The 16,896-nt window shown below is 54.0% G+C and overlaps 1 protein-coding gene across 3 annotated transcripts in view; it reads left to right on the top strand.

Moving 5' to 3' along the window:
- ARHGEF17 (Rho guanine nucleotide exchange factor 17) overlaps positions 1 to 16,896 on the top strand; it is a 139,831-nt gene that overhangs the window by 110,666 nt on the left and 12,269 nt on the right. For 2 of the 3 annotated variants that reach the window (XM_019530529.1, XM_019530527.1), the window contains exons 6-14: positions 3,674 to 3,898; positions 4,606 to 4,656; positions 8,014 to 8,123; positions 10,526 to 10,611; positions 11,774 to 11,892; positions 12,681 to 12,894; positions 14,413 to 14,486; positions 15,473 to 15,666; positions 16,392 to 16,642. In XM_019530529.1, coding sequence (XP_019386074.1) covers positions 3,674 to 3,898; positions 4,606 to 4,656; positions 8,014 to 8,123; positions 10,526 to 10,611; positions 11,774 to 11,892; positions 12,681 to 12,894; positions 14,413 to 14,486; positions 15,473 to 15,666; positions 16,392 to 16,642 — 1,324 coding nt within the window. The remainder of the gene's footprint in view (positions 1 to 3,673; positions 3,899 to 4,605; positions 4,657 to 8,013; positions 8,124 to 10,525; positions 10,612 to 11,773; positions 11,893 to 12,680; positions 12,895 to 14,412; positions 14,487 to 15,472; positions 15,667 to 16,391; positions 16,643 to 16,896) is intronic. The other variant, XM_019530528.1, reaches the window with a different exon arrangement.

The following is a 16,896-nucleotide window of genomic DNA, read 5'->3' on the forward strand; positions in this document are numbered from 1 at the left end:
GAGTCCCTGTTCCCCCGAGCACCGCCAGGAGTGACCGGGAATAACGGTCACAAGCTGGCAGAGGGGAGGTTTAGGCTAGATATCAGGAGGCGCGACTTCACGGTCAGGGCGGCTAGGGTCTGGACCCAGCTTCCAAGAGAAGTGGTGCAGGCTCCTACCCTGGGGGTCTTTAAGAGGAGGCTGGATGAACATGTTGCCGGGGTGGTTTGACCCCAGCATCCTTTCCTGCCCATGGCAGGGGGTCGGACTCAATGATCTGCTCAGGTCCCTTCCGACCCTAGAAACTATGAAACTATGAAGTAGCAACTAAACCACTGGCAGCTTTTAAGCTGTTTTGTTCAGATTTAAAGTGACAGTGGTTTAGCTCTGCTATACCAGGGTAGGAGCAAACAGATGATACAGTTGCATCGGTTCAGCTGACGCACATCCCTGGACAGAAAGTACCCCTCTCCCAGGGGCATGGTTTAATACTGTGTCTGTCTATAGCCGAAGTCCACCTGAGCAGGCCCTCCTGGCACCTGGCTCTTTAGCAAGTCACTGCTATGATTGCAAAGCTGCTTTCATCCCTCGTTCGCCTTCTGACAGCACCAGTGCCTGTCAGAGACTTGTATGCGCCAGTGACAAAATCCTGCCCCAAGGAGCATGTGGTCCAAAGAGACTTGAGGGGGTTGCCCCCATTTCGCAGATGGGGCACGGACCAATGAAGTGACTCATCCAAGGCAGCAGGTGAAGCCAGGAGGCGAAGCCACATTACAGTCCCAGGCCTTCATCCTGCACGAAGTCCGGGGTGATGGCACAGGGGACAATCTATACAGCCACAGGCTGCCCGAGCTCCATGGGGACAACATGCAGATGGGTCAGCACAGCGCCATCAGTGCCTTTTATTCAAGTAGCACTTTTAGGCTTTGTAGGGCACTGGGTCCAACCTAGAAACTAGATGGGTTCCCCTCCGTCTGGATGCAAGGTGCAATCCTGAGTAGCCGCACTGCTGATGGCATACTTGGTAACCTTGCTGGGTTGATACAAGACAGAGGCATCCCTTTAAATCTTCACTAGCTTGAGGCAGCAAGTACCAGACAAGCTTGGAGGACTTTACCCTGCTGCTCACCGAGTCAGGAACCGGAGATGGGAGCTCCGCGGTGATATCTGCCTGTGTGTCTGGGGTGACGCAGCCCGACCCTGACAGCAAGGACCCGGCCATCACCCTTGCCTTGGGCTGGGTTTGAACACGAGAACTGAGGGTGAAACCAGTATTGGCAACCTCAAGAGGTCAGAAATCACAAATCAGGTCCCATGAGATCACAGGCCCGACTTAAAAATCATGAGACTTAAAAAGGGAGTCTTTGCATTTATCTTCCAGTGGTTTTTTTAACCCTTAGGGGCTGCACTGTCCAGCTTTTATCTGATCTAGGATCACTATGGCCAGAAACTGCCTTTTAAAAAAAAAAAAAAGACTGCTGAGATGCATACACGATCCCATGACTCCAGAAGCTGGGGCTTAGAGTAGGCGCTACAGGGGAGTCGCAAGAAATGGCAGCTCCCCCAGCCTTACGAAGTGCTGATCCAGTACGATTTTGCCTTTCAGAGGAGAGTCCTCCATGCCTCAGCTTTCACTCTGCCTCACAGCAAACAAGCAACACGTCGGGCTTGAGAAGGGCTTCAAAGGCCCACAGCGCCAAGCTGGCCTGAGCTGCTTTCAGTCGATACACGCGTACCGACGCAGAGCTCGTGTCTCGCTGAACCCTCCATCTTTTGCAAAGCCCGGCGCAATGCAAAATGCCCATCTTTCCAGCACGCTGTTTGAGGCAGCCCATTTCTTAGCAACGGTGCATTGCTGATCTTTTTCAGCGTATCAGATGGAAACAGGAATTGCTTAGCTCCCGAGGAGAGGCCGCTTTCAAACCTGATTACCGTTTGATGACACAGTCGTTTGGCCAGAACAGGAACCGCGCTGTAAGCGATTGGTTGGTAATGTTTTAAGTACTCCATCCGCTGCTTCAGTAATGAAGCAAATTGCCTTGTTATGTTCAGAAGTAAATTTCCCTGCCTAGGAATAATCATGAGATGAGCTTCTACAACATTGTTTATTCTGAAAATTGCTGGAGTCGAGAGCACCATTAAAACAATCCAATCCCACCAGCATAATAGCACAGTATATTTTCAGCCACTAGCTGATCCTTGTGATAACCCATGGGGAAGAGAAGCATGTGCCAATGAACGTGGTGCAATTGGTTGCAGGTGAGTTCTGTGGAGCCCTAATTACCGATATCTTTTGATGATCCAGTCAGAGATCATTGTGCAGATGTTTGCTTTGGACCCTTGAGAGGTGGGTAATGCCATTCTGGCTGGATCCTACTTTCATCTCCCTTTGTAAACATTAGAAGGGGAAAACTGGTCTGGTGTTAAAAATGGAGATTCCTGTCAGATTTGGTGGAAATGTCTGTAAAGCACCAAGGGATGCATGCAGGATCCTGGTTCTGTGCACACGTCCAGTTACCAGTGGCATGGACTGTAAGAGAGAGCAGTCCTGGCCACACACATGACCACCCATAGATGGGCTGCAGAAAATAGCAGGCCAGATGCACCCCTGCTTGAACCTGTCCTCTGAGTTGGTCTCCCAGTAGGAGATCCCTATTGAAAGCACCTCAATCCACACTCTTTGGAAAGGTTTGCATGCACTGTAAAGCCAACGAGCCTTCTCAAGGGCTTCCTTTCTTGCAGTCGCAGCTGTCAGCTTGTCCATACAAAAGCCGGGCCCCATCTCTACAAAGAGTCTGACTTGCAGCTAACTCTAGCTGGCAGCTCAGGGGCCCCTGAGACTGGGGATGAAAATGCTTCGCCTGGCCTCTACGCATGGGACGTGGCTGTCTGCAGCATTGGCACAAGAAGTGCAGTTGAGATATGGTACCAAGCATATAGCAGCACCAGGCCTGGCAAGAATAAGAGGGCCATCGAGCGCTGGGCTGAGACACAGGACACTTGGGTCTACTCCCAGCTCTGCCACTGGCCTGTTGAGTGACCTTGGGTAAATCACTTAATCTCACTGTGCCTTGGGTTTGCCCATTTCTGTACTGGCGGCAATCATCCTGCCCTCCTTGGAAAATTCCTTTGAGATCAGTGAAAAAAAAGCCTCTACATGCAAGCTATTTCTTAGTCATGAATCACATTCATTATCCTCTGATCAAAATACACCTGTTTTCTTAGCAGTAAGGGCAGCGTATAAAGTGTTTAACAGTGTTCGTGCCGGCAGAGATCAGCTAGCGCAGTTGCGGTAGGCAGTTTTCTTTGCAGAAATCCTGTATCATAGACACAGCATAACAGGTCGATGACACCTGACTGGAGACGTAATGCATTCCCAGAGTGTAATACCCATGAGCTTACTGCTCATTACCCAGACAACAGCAGAGGGATTACAGGAGCTTACATTTAGACAATGATGAAGGAAACCTCATGAGTTTATATGGCTCACCCTATAAGGGATGGGTCTGACAGGCTACTCAGACCTCGATGGGGAGAAACACATGATCCTACAGGTTCCACATGACAGTTTTAGCTGGACAGCACGGGTAACCCCATAGGATCTCTGGGATGGGACAGGTCCCCTGGGTTGTGCCTGGCTCAGCGCAGTGCATTGTGTACCTCACAGTAACCTCTCCTGGTGTTTTTTCACTAGGACCTCCTGAAGCACACGCCCGAGGACCACCCCGACTACCCCTTCCTAATAGACGCCCAAAGGAACATCAAGCAAGTGGCCGAGAGGATCAACAAAGGCATGAAGAGTGCCGAGGAAGTGGAGAGGAATGCCAGAATAGTACAAGAGATCGAGTCCCACATTGAAGGGATGGAGGACGTACGTATACGACAGTCTCTGCCAGCCCAGGGCTACCACGTCCTCTGGGTAGGCAAGCCAGCTTGGGGGTGTGAGCTGCTTCTTGCTGAACAGCCTGGCTGAGGATTTAGACTTAGCGGGCTCCGATGTGGGCTCAAGGCTGGGCTTTGGTGCGGGAACCCTGAGCTCCTTTGCTCTCTCCATTGCCCTGGGGCAATGAGATGGGGCACAAGAAACTCCACCTGGGGTACACCCATGCCTTGGGCCTGTAGTGGGTCTTGACTGGGACATCCCAGCTGCTATCTTATTCTCCACTGGGCCAAACCAGAGCTCCCAAAATCTAAATTTCGTGAGTGCCCACCAGCAGCACGTGAAGGATTATTTTACACCCAAAGTTAGTTCGTCCGGCTTCTGGGCAAGCGAACATGGAGCTGGTTTCCCTAGAGTCGCCCTAAAAACTCTGGCTTGGTTGGTGTCAGGACAGCCTCCGTATGACCTGGCGTCTCTTCCCCACACAAGCCGCTTCTGGTGCTCCTCTCCCCTCACCCCCATAGTTTGGCCTCCGTGCACCTACCCCAGAGATGATGATTAAATCCCCAGTGTCAGGCTCTTGGAAGCCTGTGGCAGAAGGTGCCGTCCCTGCGCAGTCCTGAATTGGCCCCGGATACGTTCATGGCCAAGGCCTCGTACGCATTGTGGTGCCAGCCATGGGGTCATCCCTGACCTCGACGGAGCCTGCGGCACCCCTCAGGACTCTCTTGTTTCTGTCATTTCAGCTTCAGGCCCCTCTGCGGAAGTTCCTGCGCCAGGAGATGGTGATAGAAGTGGTAAGAGCAGCGTCCGCGGTCTATCTCGCGTGCCCCCTTCTCCCCTCGTGGAAGTGGGTGGCCACGGGGCTCCTGCACCTCTCCAAAATTGCCTCTCTGACCTGCGGTGCCTGCAGAGAGGAGAGATAAACACAGCGGGAGATGTCTTCAGGGAAACCCCAGCCCATGCGTCATGCCTGCCCTGCGGTGCTTTGTGCAGAGCTTGAGTAGCAGGCACAAGGCCTTTGTTGAGTTCGAGGTGAGAGCGGACCCCCTGGAAAACACCAGCGTTGTGCGTCAGGTTTTGATGAGCTTCTCCGTGCAGTGCACTCCCTCTCCCAACTTGGGGCCTACTCAGTAACCTTGCAGAAAGCCAGGGCTTTGTTCAGCTCCGGAACAGGCACAGCAAGGGCAAAGACAGCATCTCTCCTCATTCAGGCGTTGTGGGGCTCCTGGCAGTCTCCCTGGTATTTCTGTTACGGGGCTGATTTCTAGCAGTATCGGTGCCGTTCATGTATTTTGGTTCCTGGTCCCCTCCTGGGATGGCTGGACAAGGATGGGACATGAAGAGCCAAGTGGAGCATGCTGTCCAGCTGGCATACTGGAATTGGGGTGGGTGGTCCTAGGTAGATCTCTGGGAGAGAGATCATTGATTTGGCTTGGCGTCCAGTTGGTGCTGGTATTTACAGCAGGGGTGAACTGAGCTAAAGGGCAATGTTAGCACAAGAACAACTGCCTGTGAATAATTTGAAGCTGGAAATCAGAAGGAGATTTCTTGATATCGGGGGAAAGAGTTGCTAAAACAACTTTGTGGTTGGAGTAGCGAAGGCATGAGCCTGACTGGTTTGGAAATGGAACGGGACCTCTTTGTGAACAGGATTTCCTGATGCAATTTCCTGCAGTGGTGAGAGACTGATCTCAAGACCCCCGGTCCCTTCCAGCCCTGGGTCCCATGTGCCCATGACTTCGATAGGAGTCAGATTGCACATCATTTCTCTAATGGTGTCTTGTCTGACGCTGCTTCAAATGACACCTTGTCTTCCAACCAGAAAAAGCAGTCACACTTTTGGGGTGCTGCGTAGCAAATTGGTTGCTTTAGCGTCCTTTCGAGTCCGGCCCAGAGCGGAGTTTACATGGCAGCAGCTCGCTGGGGTATCTATTTCTTGAAGTCAACCATGACTGGCTGCCTTTCTAAAAGATCTGGCATAGCCCAAACAGGCGTCATGGGCTTGACATAGGCATTATTAGGTGAAGATCTGTGGCCTGCGCTGTGCAAGAGATCAGACAGGCCAAACTCTTCTGGCCTTCCAGCCTCTGATTCATTCGGCCGGTTGTCTTTTTGTGGCCACATCTTATAACCCCTTCTCCTGATGTGCTGATAATCGCCTATAAGACACGCTGCTCCTGTCTATAACATGCTTGGAACAGCCGTGAGCCTGGACTTCACCCTTTGCGGACCACTTCTAGATGGATAGGTGATATCAAAAGTTGCCTGAAACCCTGGAAACCCATTTCCGGGGCAAAGCATTGACTGGGGACTTCTAGCAAGCCTTAACCTCCTCCCAGATAATTATTATCTGCCCCAAGGACACGGGGTAGTGTTGCGATGTGAACCAGTGTCCCAGGAAAGCTGTACCACTGAGCATACTGGAAAGTCAACTAGACAAAGCACTCAAAGCAGCTTTCCTGGAAAGCACAAGTTGCTGGGCTTGGTGTTGGGTCCCCGATTGAAGTGTAAGGACCAGAGGAGGTCAGTCTGCATGAGCTCATGATCACTTCTGGCCTTAAACTCCACGACTCCTATCCTAACGACCCGGGGGGTAGTCGTGGAGCGATAGATCGACCTTCTCCATCTGCTGCCACTCTCTGAATTCAGTTTGCTGGAGGAGCATTGTCCTCTCAAAGAGCTGCACAGCCACCCCACATGCTCGGCCACTTAAAAGAAATAATAGCCGGGCCTCTGCTTCTTTCTCTCCCTGGTGTAAGGAGAGCCGTGGCTTTTCAGAGGAGAGAAAGGAAAGATTGCTCTTAAATTCCCCAATCAAGTGTTCCTCGGGGTGTTTCCATGGCAGCCAGAGCCCCCGTCTGCCAGCACTGCTCGAAATAAATCAGTCCGTGTTCACCGTGACATTTGCTTCGCTCCTCCAACTCGGAGCAAAGTTTGCTGGGATTTGCCAGGGAGAGCGAGCCGAGCGTCTTTGCCCGGGCACGTATTTGTTCTCCCGGGCTCCTCTGGCCAAATCATGGGAGCTCCTCCCTGGAAGTCAAAGAGAAGACAGTGGCTGGAGAAACAGGAAGGACATTGGTTTATTCAGACCAACACGCAAGTTTTATTGGCTTGGGGGAATGGGAGGAGAGCCGGGCTTGTTGCAAACAGATGCCAGGTCACTGCTCTCAAAGGGATCCTCGTTCCTGGGAACTCGTGTATTTGCCACGCTTTTGCAAATCCAGCAAGAGGCCATGGAGCAACCCTGCCCGTGGGAAGGGCTAGATGTGAGGTCTTTTCCGTCACAAGAGCTGCTGTGGCTGTTGGTGTTCACCTACGTTTCAGTATCACCCAGCTCAGGTGGGGGCTGCATACTGAGTACAGACCCCTAGGAAGGCAAGTCAGTGGCCCCCAGGGCTTACCATCCAAGGGATGGCCTCACACAGCCAGCCTCTGCCGTGCCTTGGGCTTTTCACCCGCAGCTTAATCATGCCCGGGTCAGGGAGCTTCAGCCGTCAGCCTGATCGCGGTGCGGAGCTGGATGCCCCACGGACCCAGTTCTTCATGGCAACGCCACAGAGCAGGCGTCTCTGTGACACCACAAATGTACTTCAGGTCGTGGTGAGCATGGATGGTCTTGCTGAATAGCCAAGTATATGCGACTTGCAGCTGAGCAGGGGGATACGAGGGGCAAGGCTCGACCTCATCAGCCCAACAGGAGCTTATAGGCATCAAGCCCACGCCTGTAGAAAGGCAGCTGCTTTATTAGTAAGTCCTCACTCAGGCTGAATCCCCGCGGCAGGCACTGGGAAAGTGAGCCCGGGACGAGGTCTGCACAGGAACTGAGCAAAGAATTAGGCCTGGGAGATTGTAGCTTGGCCAACAAGAGAGGCAGCGGGGCGGACGTACGTTATGTCGAGGAGAGAAGCCTGAGATGGGCTTGCTTCTGGCCGGGCCTTTGTAAACTGTCTCTCGCCTGTGGCCCGGCTCTCTGGAGAGAAGTAAATGTTGGGAAGTTTGGCTGGAAAACCCACCTCCCCATCACAGTTCACCCTGACGTGTAGGGAGAAAAGTCCTCTTTGGCCTTTCGACGAGCCGCCGTTTTTCTTTTAACGTTGTGACCCCTGCGTTAATCTCCCTGCTTGCTTCCTCCCCTGCCCTCTCTCCTGCAGAAGGCGGTGGGTGGGAAGAAGGACCGCTCGCTCTTCCTCTTCACGGACCTGCTGGTTTGCACCACGCTGAAGCGCAAGTCGGGGTCCCTGCGGCGCAGCTCCATGAGCCTGTGAGTACAGCGGCCGCCAGCCTGTGGGGCACGGGGCGTCTCTCCTGCTGCGGCTGGTCCCCAGTCCCCTCCAGCCTTCATGCCACGGGGCAGTGAGATGGGATACGGGGCAGGGGTTCAGTGCTCTGCCTGCAGGGTGACAAGAGCCATACACGTGCCCACAGACAGCGGGTTTCCCCGTCCCCGGCCATCATCCCGGAGCAGCATTGGCTCTAACTCTGAATTGTGGGGGTCCTAGATTCATAGATATTTGGGTCAGAAGGGACCTTAGCAGATCATCGAGTCTGACCCTGGGCAGGAAAGAGCGCTAGGGTCAGGTGACCCCAGCCAGGTGCCTGTCCAGCCTCCACTTAAGGACCCCCAAGGTAGGGAGCCACCACCTCCCTTGGAAGCCCGTTCCAGATTTTGGCAACCCTTACCATAGAGAAGTTCCTCCTGACGTTTAACCTGAATCTGCTCTCCGCCAGTTTTTGGCCGTTGTTCCTAGTTACTCCAAGGGGTGTCCTGGTAAACAGAGCATCTATTTCTTGCTGTCCCGGTCCATCGCCCCCCCGCACCCCCGATGAATTTGTAGGCCACCACAAGATCACCTCTCAGCCTTCTCTTGCAGAGGCTGAAGAGATCCAGGTCCCTCAGTCTCTCCTCGTAGGGTCCCCCAACCACACAAGTGGCCCTCCTCTGAACCCTCTCGAGGCTGTACACACCTCTCTTGAAGTGCGGCACCCAAAACTGGACGCAGTACTCCAACTGCGGCCTGACCAGTGCCGCATCGAGGGGAAGTATCGCCTCCTTGGACCTGCTAATGCGTGATAAAGTGCGGTTAGCTTTACTGATCACGCTGTCACGTTGATGGCTCATGTTCATCTTGGAGTCAGCTATGACTCGGAGATCCCTTTCCGCTGCGATGCTGCTGAGAGGGTCCTCCCCCAGCCGGTAAGCGTGCGGGTGGTTCCTTCTCCCTAGGTGCAGCACCTTGCATGTGTCCTTGTTGAACCGCATCCTATTCTGTTCCACCCACTTTTCCAACCATCGTTCCAGACTCAGGAAGGGACACCTCGAACCCAGGAAGGTCCTGGTCACCCCTGCTGACCCCGTTGGCCCGTTTCATGTAGCTGCAATTGCAGCTCGCGGGTGTTCCCTCAGCACCACGCAGAGCTGCGCTGTGGGTCTGTGCCTTTGGCATGGGTTTGAAGCAGCGACTTAGGGGGGATCCCTTGGGTAAAGTTTCTGCCTGTAAACACAGGGGACTGGACTCAAGAGCCCAGAAGGCCCCTTCCAGTCCTGTGCTCCTATACCTGGTACCCACATACATGTGCACGTTCATGTGCTCATGCTGTCCTTCCTCCCCCAGCATGCTCTCTCTTGGCTTGGGAAGTTGGGTCATTTCTGTTGCCCTGGCAGAAACCACCCCTTCCCTGTGGTGCAAGGGAAGACTGGTAGATGGTCCCTGCTTGGCCTTTGAGCCCCAGCACCATCACAGGGCATGGAAAACCTAGCAAGTTCATGAGGGCGGGGAGGGAAGGGGGTGCAGTGCTGCAGTGGTGTTTGGGGTGGCAGAGATGCCCCCTCCCTCCATCTCTGCCCATGACCGTGAATGCTCAGTACTGCATAGCATCAGGCCACCGTGCCCAGCTGGACTATGCCAATCTTTCCTCTTCCCTCATTCCCCATTACTACTCACAAGCAGTGCTGCTCAGCAAGCCCACCCCCTCCCATCACCCTCCCTGCAGTACTGTCCTACGGGGCCTGTAGGGACCCATCTGGGATGGGCTGGGGGCTACAACATCAGCTGGGGCTGGGGCCAGGGGTGGGGCCCCTCTCAGGCAGAGCAGGGTGGTAGGAGGTGCAAAGAGGGGGATCACGGATGTATTTGGTAGCCATGTTGGTCTGGGACAAAAAGAAATGCAAAACTCTCTAAAACGCTTGGTTCAGAGATGGTACCTTTTATTAGACCAGCTAAGAAATTACCAAAAAAATTATCTTTTTCTGCACATGCAGCCTTCCTCAGGCTCAGGGAACATTAAAGATGGTAATAGGTAGAAAATAAACTTCGTTTTTGCACAGAGGAAGCTGAAGGTGGAAATCTGTTGCTCTGGATCCATGAGAGGGGAATCACGGCACTGGGTGGGGGACAGGCAGGGGGACATCCAGAAGGCTAAGGTCAGGCCTGCACCCCATCCCGGCTCCAGACCCCCGGTGCAGTCTCATTGTTCAGGCAGAGAGGCAAGAGATGGGCTTGAGAGCGGGGCCTTGGACACTGGCTTGCTCTGGGCCAGGCAGGCCCAGCCGGCTCTGCTTGTGATTTCAGTTCCCGCTCTCTTTGCCTTGCCGAGTTTGCACCCTAGTGCTCTCGCTCATGCCCGCACCCCAAGTGATAGCTGCTTCCCTTCCTTCTCTTTCAGCTACACGGCCGCCAGCGTCATAGACACCGCCAGCAAGTACAAGCTGCTCTGGAAGCTGCCCCTGGAGGACGTGGACATCGTGAAAGGTCTGTGCTGCTTTCTCGCCTAGCCCTTGTAGCACCCGCAGGCTTCAGCTGAGGCTCAGTCCCCAGGTTGCCGCCTTCCAGAGAAGGGCAAGGGAAACAGCCACGACTCACTCAATGCAGGCTCCTTCCCCTCTCAAGCTGAAGCAACTGGCTCTATGTTGCTGATGAGACGTGGCTTCTGCTGGGGTTTGGGGCTCTGCTTATAGCCTGCTTCATGGGGGTCCCTTACAAGTGACTTACTCAGGTCTGGATTTAAGTACCGTAGTATAGGAGCTGTGTATGTGTCCCATTGCCGTCTGCCGGAGGGACTCAGAGCAGCCCAACTGCATCATAAGGTCTGTACTGCCTCCAACTGCTGGTGAGTCTCCCTCAGCTCAAATAGCAGCTGCCTTTGCATTGGAGGGTCCTCTCAGCATGGGTGGAAGGGGAGAGCAAGGGACTTCATGAACCTGGCTCATCCATCTAGGACTGAGGCTCCACCTTCCAGATTCAGCTCATTCTTCAGTGCCAGATGGGGCAACAGCTCCCAGCCGGGAGATTCACAGATTGACAGAAGTTTAGGGCTTATGTGCCAGCACCTGCAAGCTAGAGCTCACACGCATCCTCACGTATGCACATGCATGCACATGCTCATCTGTACATACACACTGAGACGCGCACACACACACACAGCCTCCCGCATGCCCAGTGGGTGGATGGAGCCTCCTGGCTTGGGTATAACTCAGAGTTGTGGGGTTCGCCAGTCTGTCAGGGACTCTGCCACGTGGGAGATGCTGGGTGCATGGCCGGCAGTGCTGACCTCGAGGAGGTCTAGCTGGCTGCAGGTGTGGACAGGCTCTGCAAGTGCTGAGTGTGCAAGGCTGGGAGGGAGTCAGGCTGCAGGGCACTAGCTTGGCAACTCTTCTTGGGAGCCCATTAACCCTCTGGGAGTGGAGATCCAGTGTGGGGCAGGGCCTGAGAAGAGACCCCAGGGTCCTGTCCGGGCCGGTCCTGCTCTGAGCCCTGGGGGCAGTGACCTTCATGGGGCAAAATCCAGGGGGCAGGGGGTCCTAGAACAGCTCTGCCTGCATCCAGAGCCCCATCCAGTGAAGTGCTGGCCTGGCACCCTTGTCTACCCCCCTTGCTCCATCAGCCCTGACCTGCCCTGCTCCTCTGTCTGCAGGGGCCTCCCAGTCCACCAACCGTGAGAGCATCCAGAAAACCATCTGCCGCCTGGACGAGGACCTGAGCACGCTGGGCCAAGTCAGCAAGCTCTCTGAGACTCTCAGCTTCCCCCACCAGGTAAGGAGCCCCCCGCCACAGCTGTAAATTAACCTTCTTCAGGCCTGGTAAGGCTGCCTTCACCAGAGACAGTCTGCCCCAGATACACATACTAATGCCCAGCATTTTTCCATCCTGAGCTCCCTACCAAAAGCTCCCTCCCTGCCAGCCACACAAGTCTGGTACAGGCCCAGGCTCCCGACCCCCGTAGGCTTGTCAGCCCCACATTACGGATACAGATTCAGTGGCTCGTCCACATGGAAAACTAATCTGAATTGACTTACAAGGTGAGTTAATTAAACCCCTTTAAATCTGTGTATGGGCGCTCTTATTCTAAGTCCCTTGCTATGCGTTACATATATTACACAATTAACTGGTGAATCACACAGTAAATTTCAACCGGCCACATATGCAAAGTGATTATCACACAATTAAATGCTTAAAGTTAGATGAGCCACATGTGCAAAGTAACTCTCACATGATAAAAATGACTCTCCAGCTAGAAAAAGAGCTGACCAGCTATGAAGTTAGCACTTGAAAATGTGTCAAAACTCTAGAGCTGGTTTCTACCCAGCTTTAATTTGAACATGTAGCAGGGTCCTAAAGTAACCTGCTATAAACACAGTTCAATTCCTCCACCCTTTTAGTTAATCCAGATTCATTTTCCTGAATATCCCCATGTAAACAAGCCATAGAGAATTAAATGACTTGCCCAGGCTTGCACAGGGTACCAGGGGCAGACCCCAGGTCTCTCCAGTCCCAGTCCAGTGCTGTGAGGGTTAAAAAATCCTTCTTGCTCTCATCCACAGAGCCTGGACGACGTGATCAAGGACCTGATGGCTGCCATCCACCGGGAGCTGGCCGAGAAGCAGTCCCTGTCCTTCAGCATGTCCTTCCCACCCAACAAAGTGGAGCTCACCACCACCAAGGCTGACGGCACCGAGTCCTTTGTCTTCGAGTTCCCGAACCCTGATGCTCGGCACAGCTTCGAACAGGCTTTTGAGGATGCCAAGAAGAAGCTGGGTGAGCAGGGGCTGGCCAAGTGGCCCAGGGCTGCCGGTGGGAAGGGTCCTGTTGGGAATTGCATCATTGGTGCCATGAGGGTGTTGGTTGTAAGAATCAGCACCTTCTTGGCTCTGAGTCAGCTAAGCAGGGCTTGGTTGGGTCAGTGTGTAGATGGAAAGCCCCAGTAGAAAGCTGCAGGGATTGGGATTTGGAGCCCAGGTACCATGAGGGTGTTGATTTTAAGTCAGCAATTCGTACAAGGAGCTAGGCATGTTCAGCTTGTGGAAAAGGCGTTCAGGATGGGACATGGTATCAGTCTTCAAATACTTGAAGGGCTGCCGTAAAGAAGAGGGAAAGCACCTTTTCTCTCTTGCTGCAGAGAGCAGGATGCAAACCAGTGGCTTCAAGTTACAGCAAAGTAAGTTCAGATTGGATATCTGGAAAAAAAACTGCTTTGCTGTGAGAATAGTGAGGCGGCAGAATAGACATCTAGGGAAGGTGTGGACTCCCCATCACCAGAGGAGTTCAAGAAGAGGTTGGACAGCCACTGGTTGGGGTTGGTCTATGCTTGTGTTCTGCTATGAGTGTTTCCCAGGCTTGTGGTCTTTGCTAATAGCCCCTGCCCACCCCGTCCACTGTCAGGTGCAAGTGTCAGGGTGTTTTTAAGCCTCCCTCAGAAGCATTGGTGCCGGCTGCAGCCAGTGCTGGGGATTTTGACTGAGGCATGCCAGTGCTCCTGCTGGGACTCAAACCCGGAGGATCCTGGCTAGAGGGTCTTGCCCCTCTGCTCAAGGTCAGACCAATACCACATCTGGGGTCGGGAAGGAATTTTACCCCATGGTCAGACTGGTACAGACTCAGCGGGGATGGGTTTCCTTCCTCTGTAGTGTGGTGTATGTCTTCTACTTGGGATCTTTTGGGAGCATATATTAACAACCTTTTACAGATGCAGGACATTAGCTGCCGTGGTGCCTCTGCTTTACCTGTGGCAGGTTTGGGTGTGATGTCTTGTGTTTTATGTAGCTGACTGTACGAAGGGTTGATATGATGGATGTCAGGGATGGGTTGGATAGGGCTGACCCTGCTTCAGGCATGGGGTTGGACTAGCTGTGACCTCTGGAGCTCCCTTCCCGCCTTACTGCTTCATGATCCAGAAGGTAGAGTGCTGCATCCTGGGTCTGTATGAAACCACAGCCCAGCATGGTGTGGGGGGAAGTTTACGAATGGCAGGTTCTTGAAGATCCCGGGGCTGTTTTCCTTTGTGCTTTGACCAGATACCAGCCCGATAAAGCATACTCCACCCATCTCGTTCCTGTAGTTTCAACGCCGTATTCTCCAACCCTACAGTTTTGTTCAGTGTTGCCACGTGCTGTTAAGCAGCTACTGCATTCCACCCCAGAGGTGGCTGCATGTCAGCACTGGTCCCTGTTTATTTGGCTTGCCGGGCTTTCTGGTACAGGGGAGGTGGCTGCACAGGGACATCTTCACTGTTATATTCGCAGCCTCCCTGATAGTGTCTCTCTCCTTCCCATCCAGCTTCCAACAAAAACTGCCTGGACCCTGAGTTCCTGAAGGCAATTCCCATCATGAAGACACGCAGCGGGATGCAGGTTCGTTGGCCCCCTGGGCTTTCCTTCCCCCAGGCCCTGTCTGGTCTTGTGGTGGCACTTCGGGATCTCTAGGAGTTAGCAGCTCAGTTGGACTGTGGCCCTGTCCCCTCCGCCAGGCCTGGCAGCATCTGGAGTACCACAGCTGAGGATGGGCCGCTAAGAACAGGTTTCCTTTGCCTAGAGCAGTGGTCCTCAACCTTTTTAGACTCAAGACACCCCTGGGTAGACTCACGGTGCCCGTGGTTAGACTCGCGGCGCCCCTCGGAAAATACCAGCTCTTAGTCTTCACTCTCTTTTTGACTATGGAAAAATAAAGGAGCAGTTTTCCTGTTGCAAAGAACTCAGAAAGACTACAACCATGGATTTCTGTTTGAAATGTGGTGAATCATGTTTGCACGTATAACCAGGCTAACATTGTGTAGTGCCTCGCGCACCCCGGAAAGGCTGTCAAGGCAGCCCAGGTGCTGTGGCGTCCTGGTTGAAAATCACCGACCTAGAGTCAGGATAAGTGGCAGCTTGCCACTAGCGGGCACGGTGCTCCCCAGAGGTGCCCAGTCAGGCTATCACCATGTTTGGGCTGAGAGACAAAACCCTGGTCCTTATTTCTTCTGGTCATTCAAGAGGCTGTGCAGCATAGGAGTGCTAGCTGTGGGGTCCCGGCCAAGCTCCCCCTTGCACTTCCAAACGGATGCTGCATTTCTCTGCACTCCTTGTCCCAAATCTCTGTGCAGTGTTTGAGGGGATGTGATATGTTTGAGGGGATGTGATATAGTTGTTTATGTTCCACCCCAGAGGTGGCTGTGGTCTAGGGTGACTGCAGTGACCCCCCCAGGCATAATTTGGGGTGAACCTGGGGAAGGAAGAGAAGCTGTTTTTATTCATCTTCACCCTCCCTTGCTGGTTTGCCATGCTGAGGCGCTCACGAATCTTCTTTCAGTCCATTTCTGATCTAATCTGGCTTTTCCATGTCGCATGTCTCTGCCCAGTTCTCCTGCGCCTCCCCCAGCCACAGCGGCCCCGAGAGCGCCTTTGAGGTGTGGGTGTGCAACAGCGATGGCTACGTGGGGCAGGTCTGCCTCCTCAGCATCAAGAAGGAGCCCACAGTCGAGGCCTGCATCGCCGTGTGCTCAGCCAGGATCCTCTGCATCGCTTCCGTGCCGGGCCTCAAGAGGATATACAGGTACGAGACCCGGCACAGAGGCCAAGGTGTAGGGGCCAGCATCATTTGCCCCCTGAAGTGTCTGAACAAGCTTAAGATCCCAAGGGTCAGGGCCCAAGAGAGAGGACGAGGGGGTCACTAGCTGAGACTGGGGTTCTAGTCGCCCCTGCTCTTACACTGACTGCATGTGTAGCCTTGGGTAAATGGCTTGGCATCTTTGTCCCTCAGTTTCCCCACCTGTTCAATGGGGTCCATAGCCCTGCCCCGTGGTACAACAGGGAGACGAGGAGGCATCCACTAGAGATGGAGGAGGCGGGTGACTAACCCCAGTACTGGGCTGGGCAGCACCAGAGCCACTAGGTCCAGCCTCTTTGGAGAGTTTAGACACTCTGTGAGCCCTTCCCTGGCTTTCTGGGAAGATGAGGAGGGACAGAGTAGCCATGTGTCTGTAGGACAGCTGTGACATACAGCTACCAGCCTTACTTCCTGGGCAGGGAGATGGTATCACCCCCATTTAAAGGAGGGGAAACTGAGGCATAGAGTCTCTCCCAAGGCCACGGGACAAGTCAGGGGCAGTGCTGGAGCTGGAAGCCAGGTCTCAATGTCCCATGTGGTGATCTGCACGTCCAGCTCGCTGGGAGCTGAGCAGTGCAGCCACATCAGGCCCATATCCTTCCTGCCACCCCTGCCTTATATCAGGGTCCAGAATCCCAGTTTCACCTCAGCTTTTGTCACTTCGCTGACAGGGATCGTCCTGAGTCACTGGCGAGCCCTTCCGCCGAGCCGGCTCCTTCGGCACTGGATGATGCGGGGCCCCAGCAGTGCCTGCACATCTCCATCTCCGGCTCCTCCCTGGAGCTCTCAGAGCCTGTGGACAGCGCCAACCGGGAGCTGATGCCATTCGACAGCGACGACACAGATGATGAGTCCTCGCCCAGCCCCTCGGGCACCCTCCAGAGTCAGGCCAGCCACTCCACCATCTCCTCCAGCTTCGGAAGTGAGTAGGCAACTCTGACGCCATTGAGCCCTACTGGGGGCTGGGAGCTGCCCTGGAGAGAGCCTGCCTAACAACGCTCAGGGTCAGTGGGGACACCTTAAAGTAGCCAGGCCAAGCCCTCCAGGGCTCGGGACCGTCAGAATGGAGGCTGCTCGTGTCACGCTCCTCCAGTCCCTTTGTATGTCATGATCATGGTCACTTTTAGATCCCATGGGATGCTGCCTCACCGCACAGGAGAAAATACAGAAGGGGCT

This window comes from Crocodylus porosus, unplaced genomic scaffold (assembly GCF_001723895.1).
Source record: "Crocodylus porosus isolate Cpor-Errol unplaced genomic scaffold, CroPor_comp1, whole genome shotgun sequence".
NCBI lineage: Eukaryota > Metazoa > Chordata > Crocodylia > Crocodylidae > Crocodylus > Crocodylus porosus.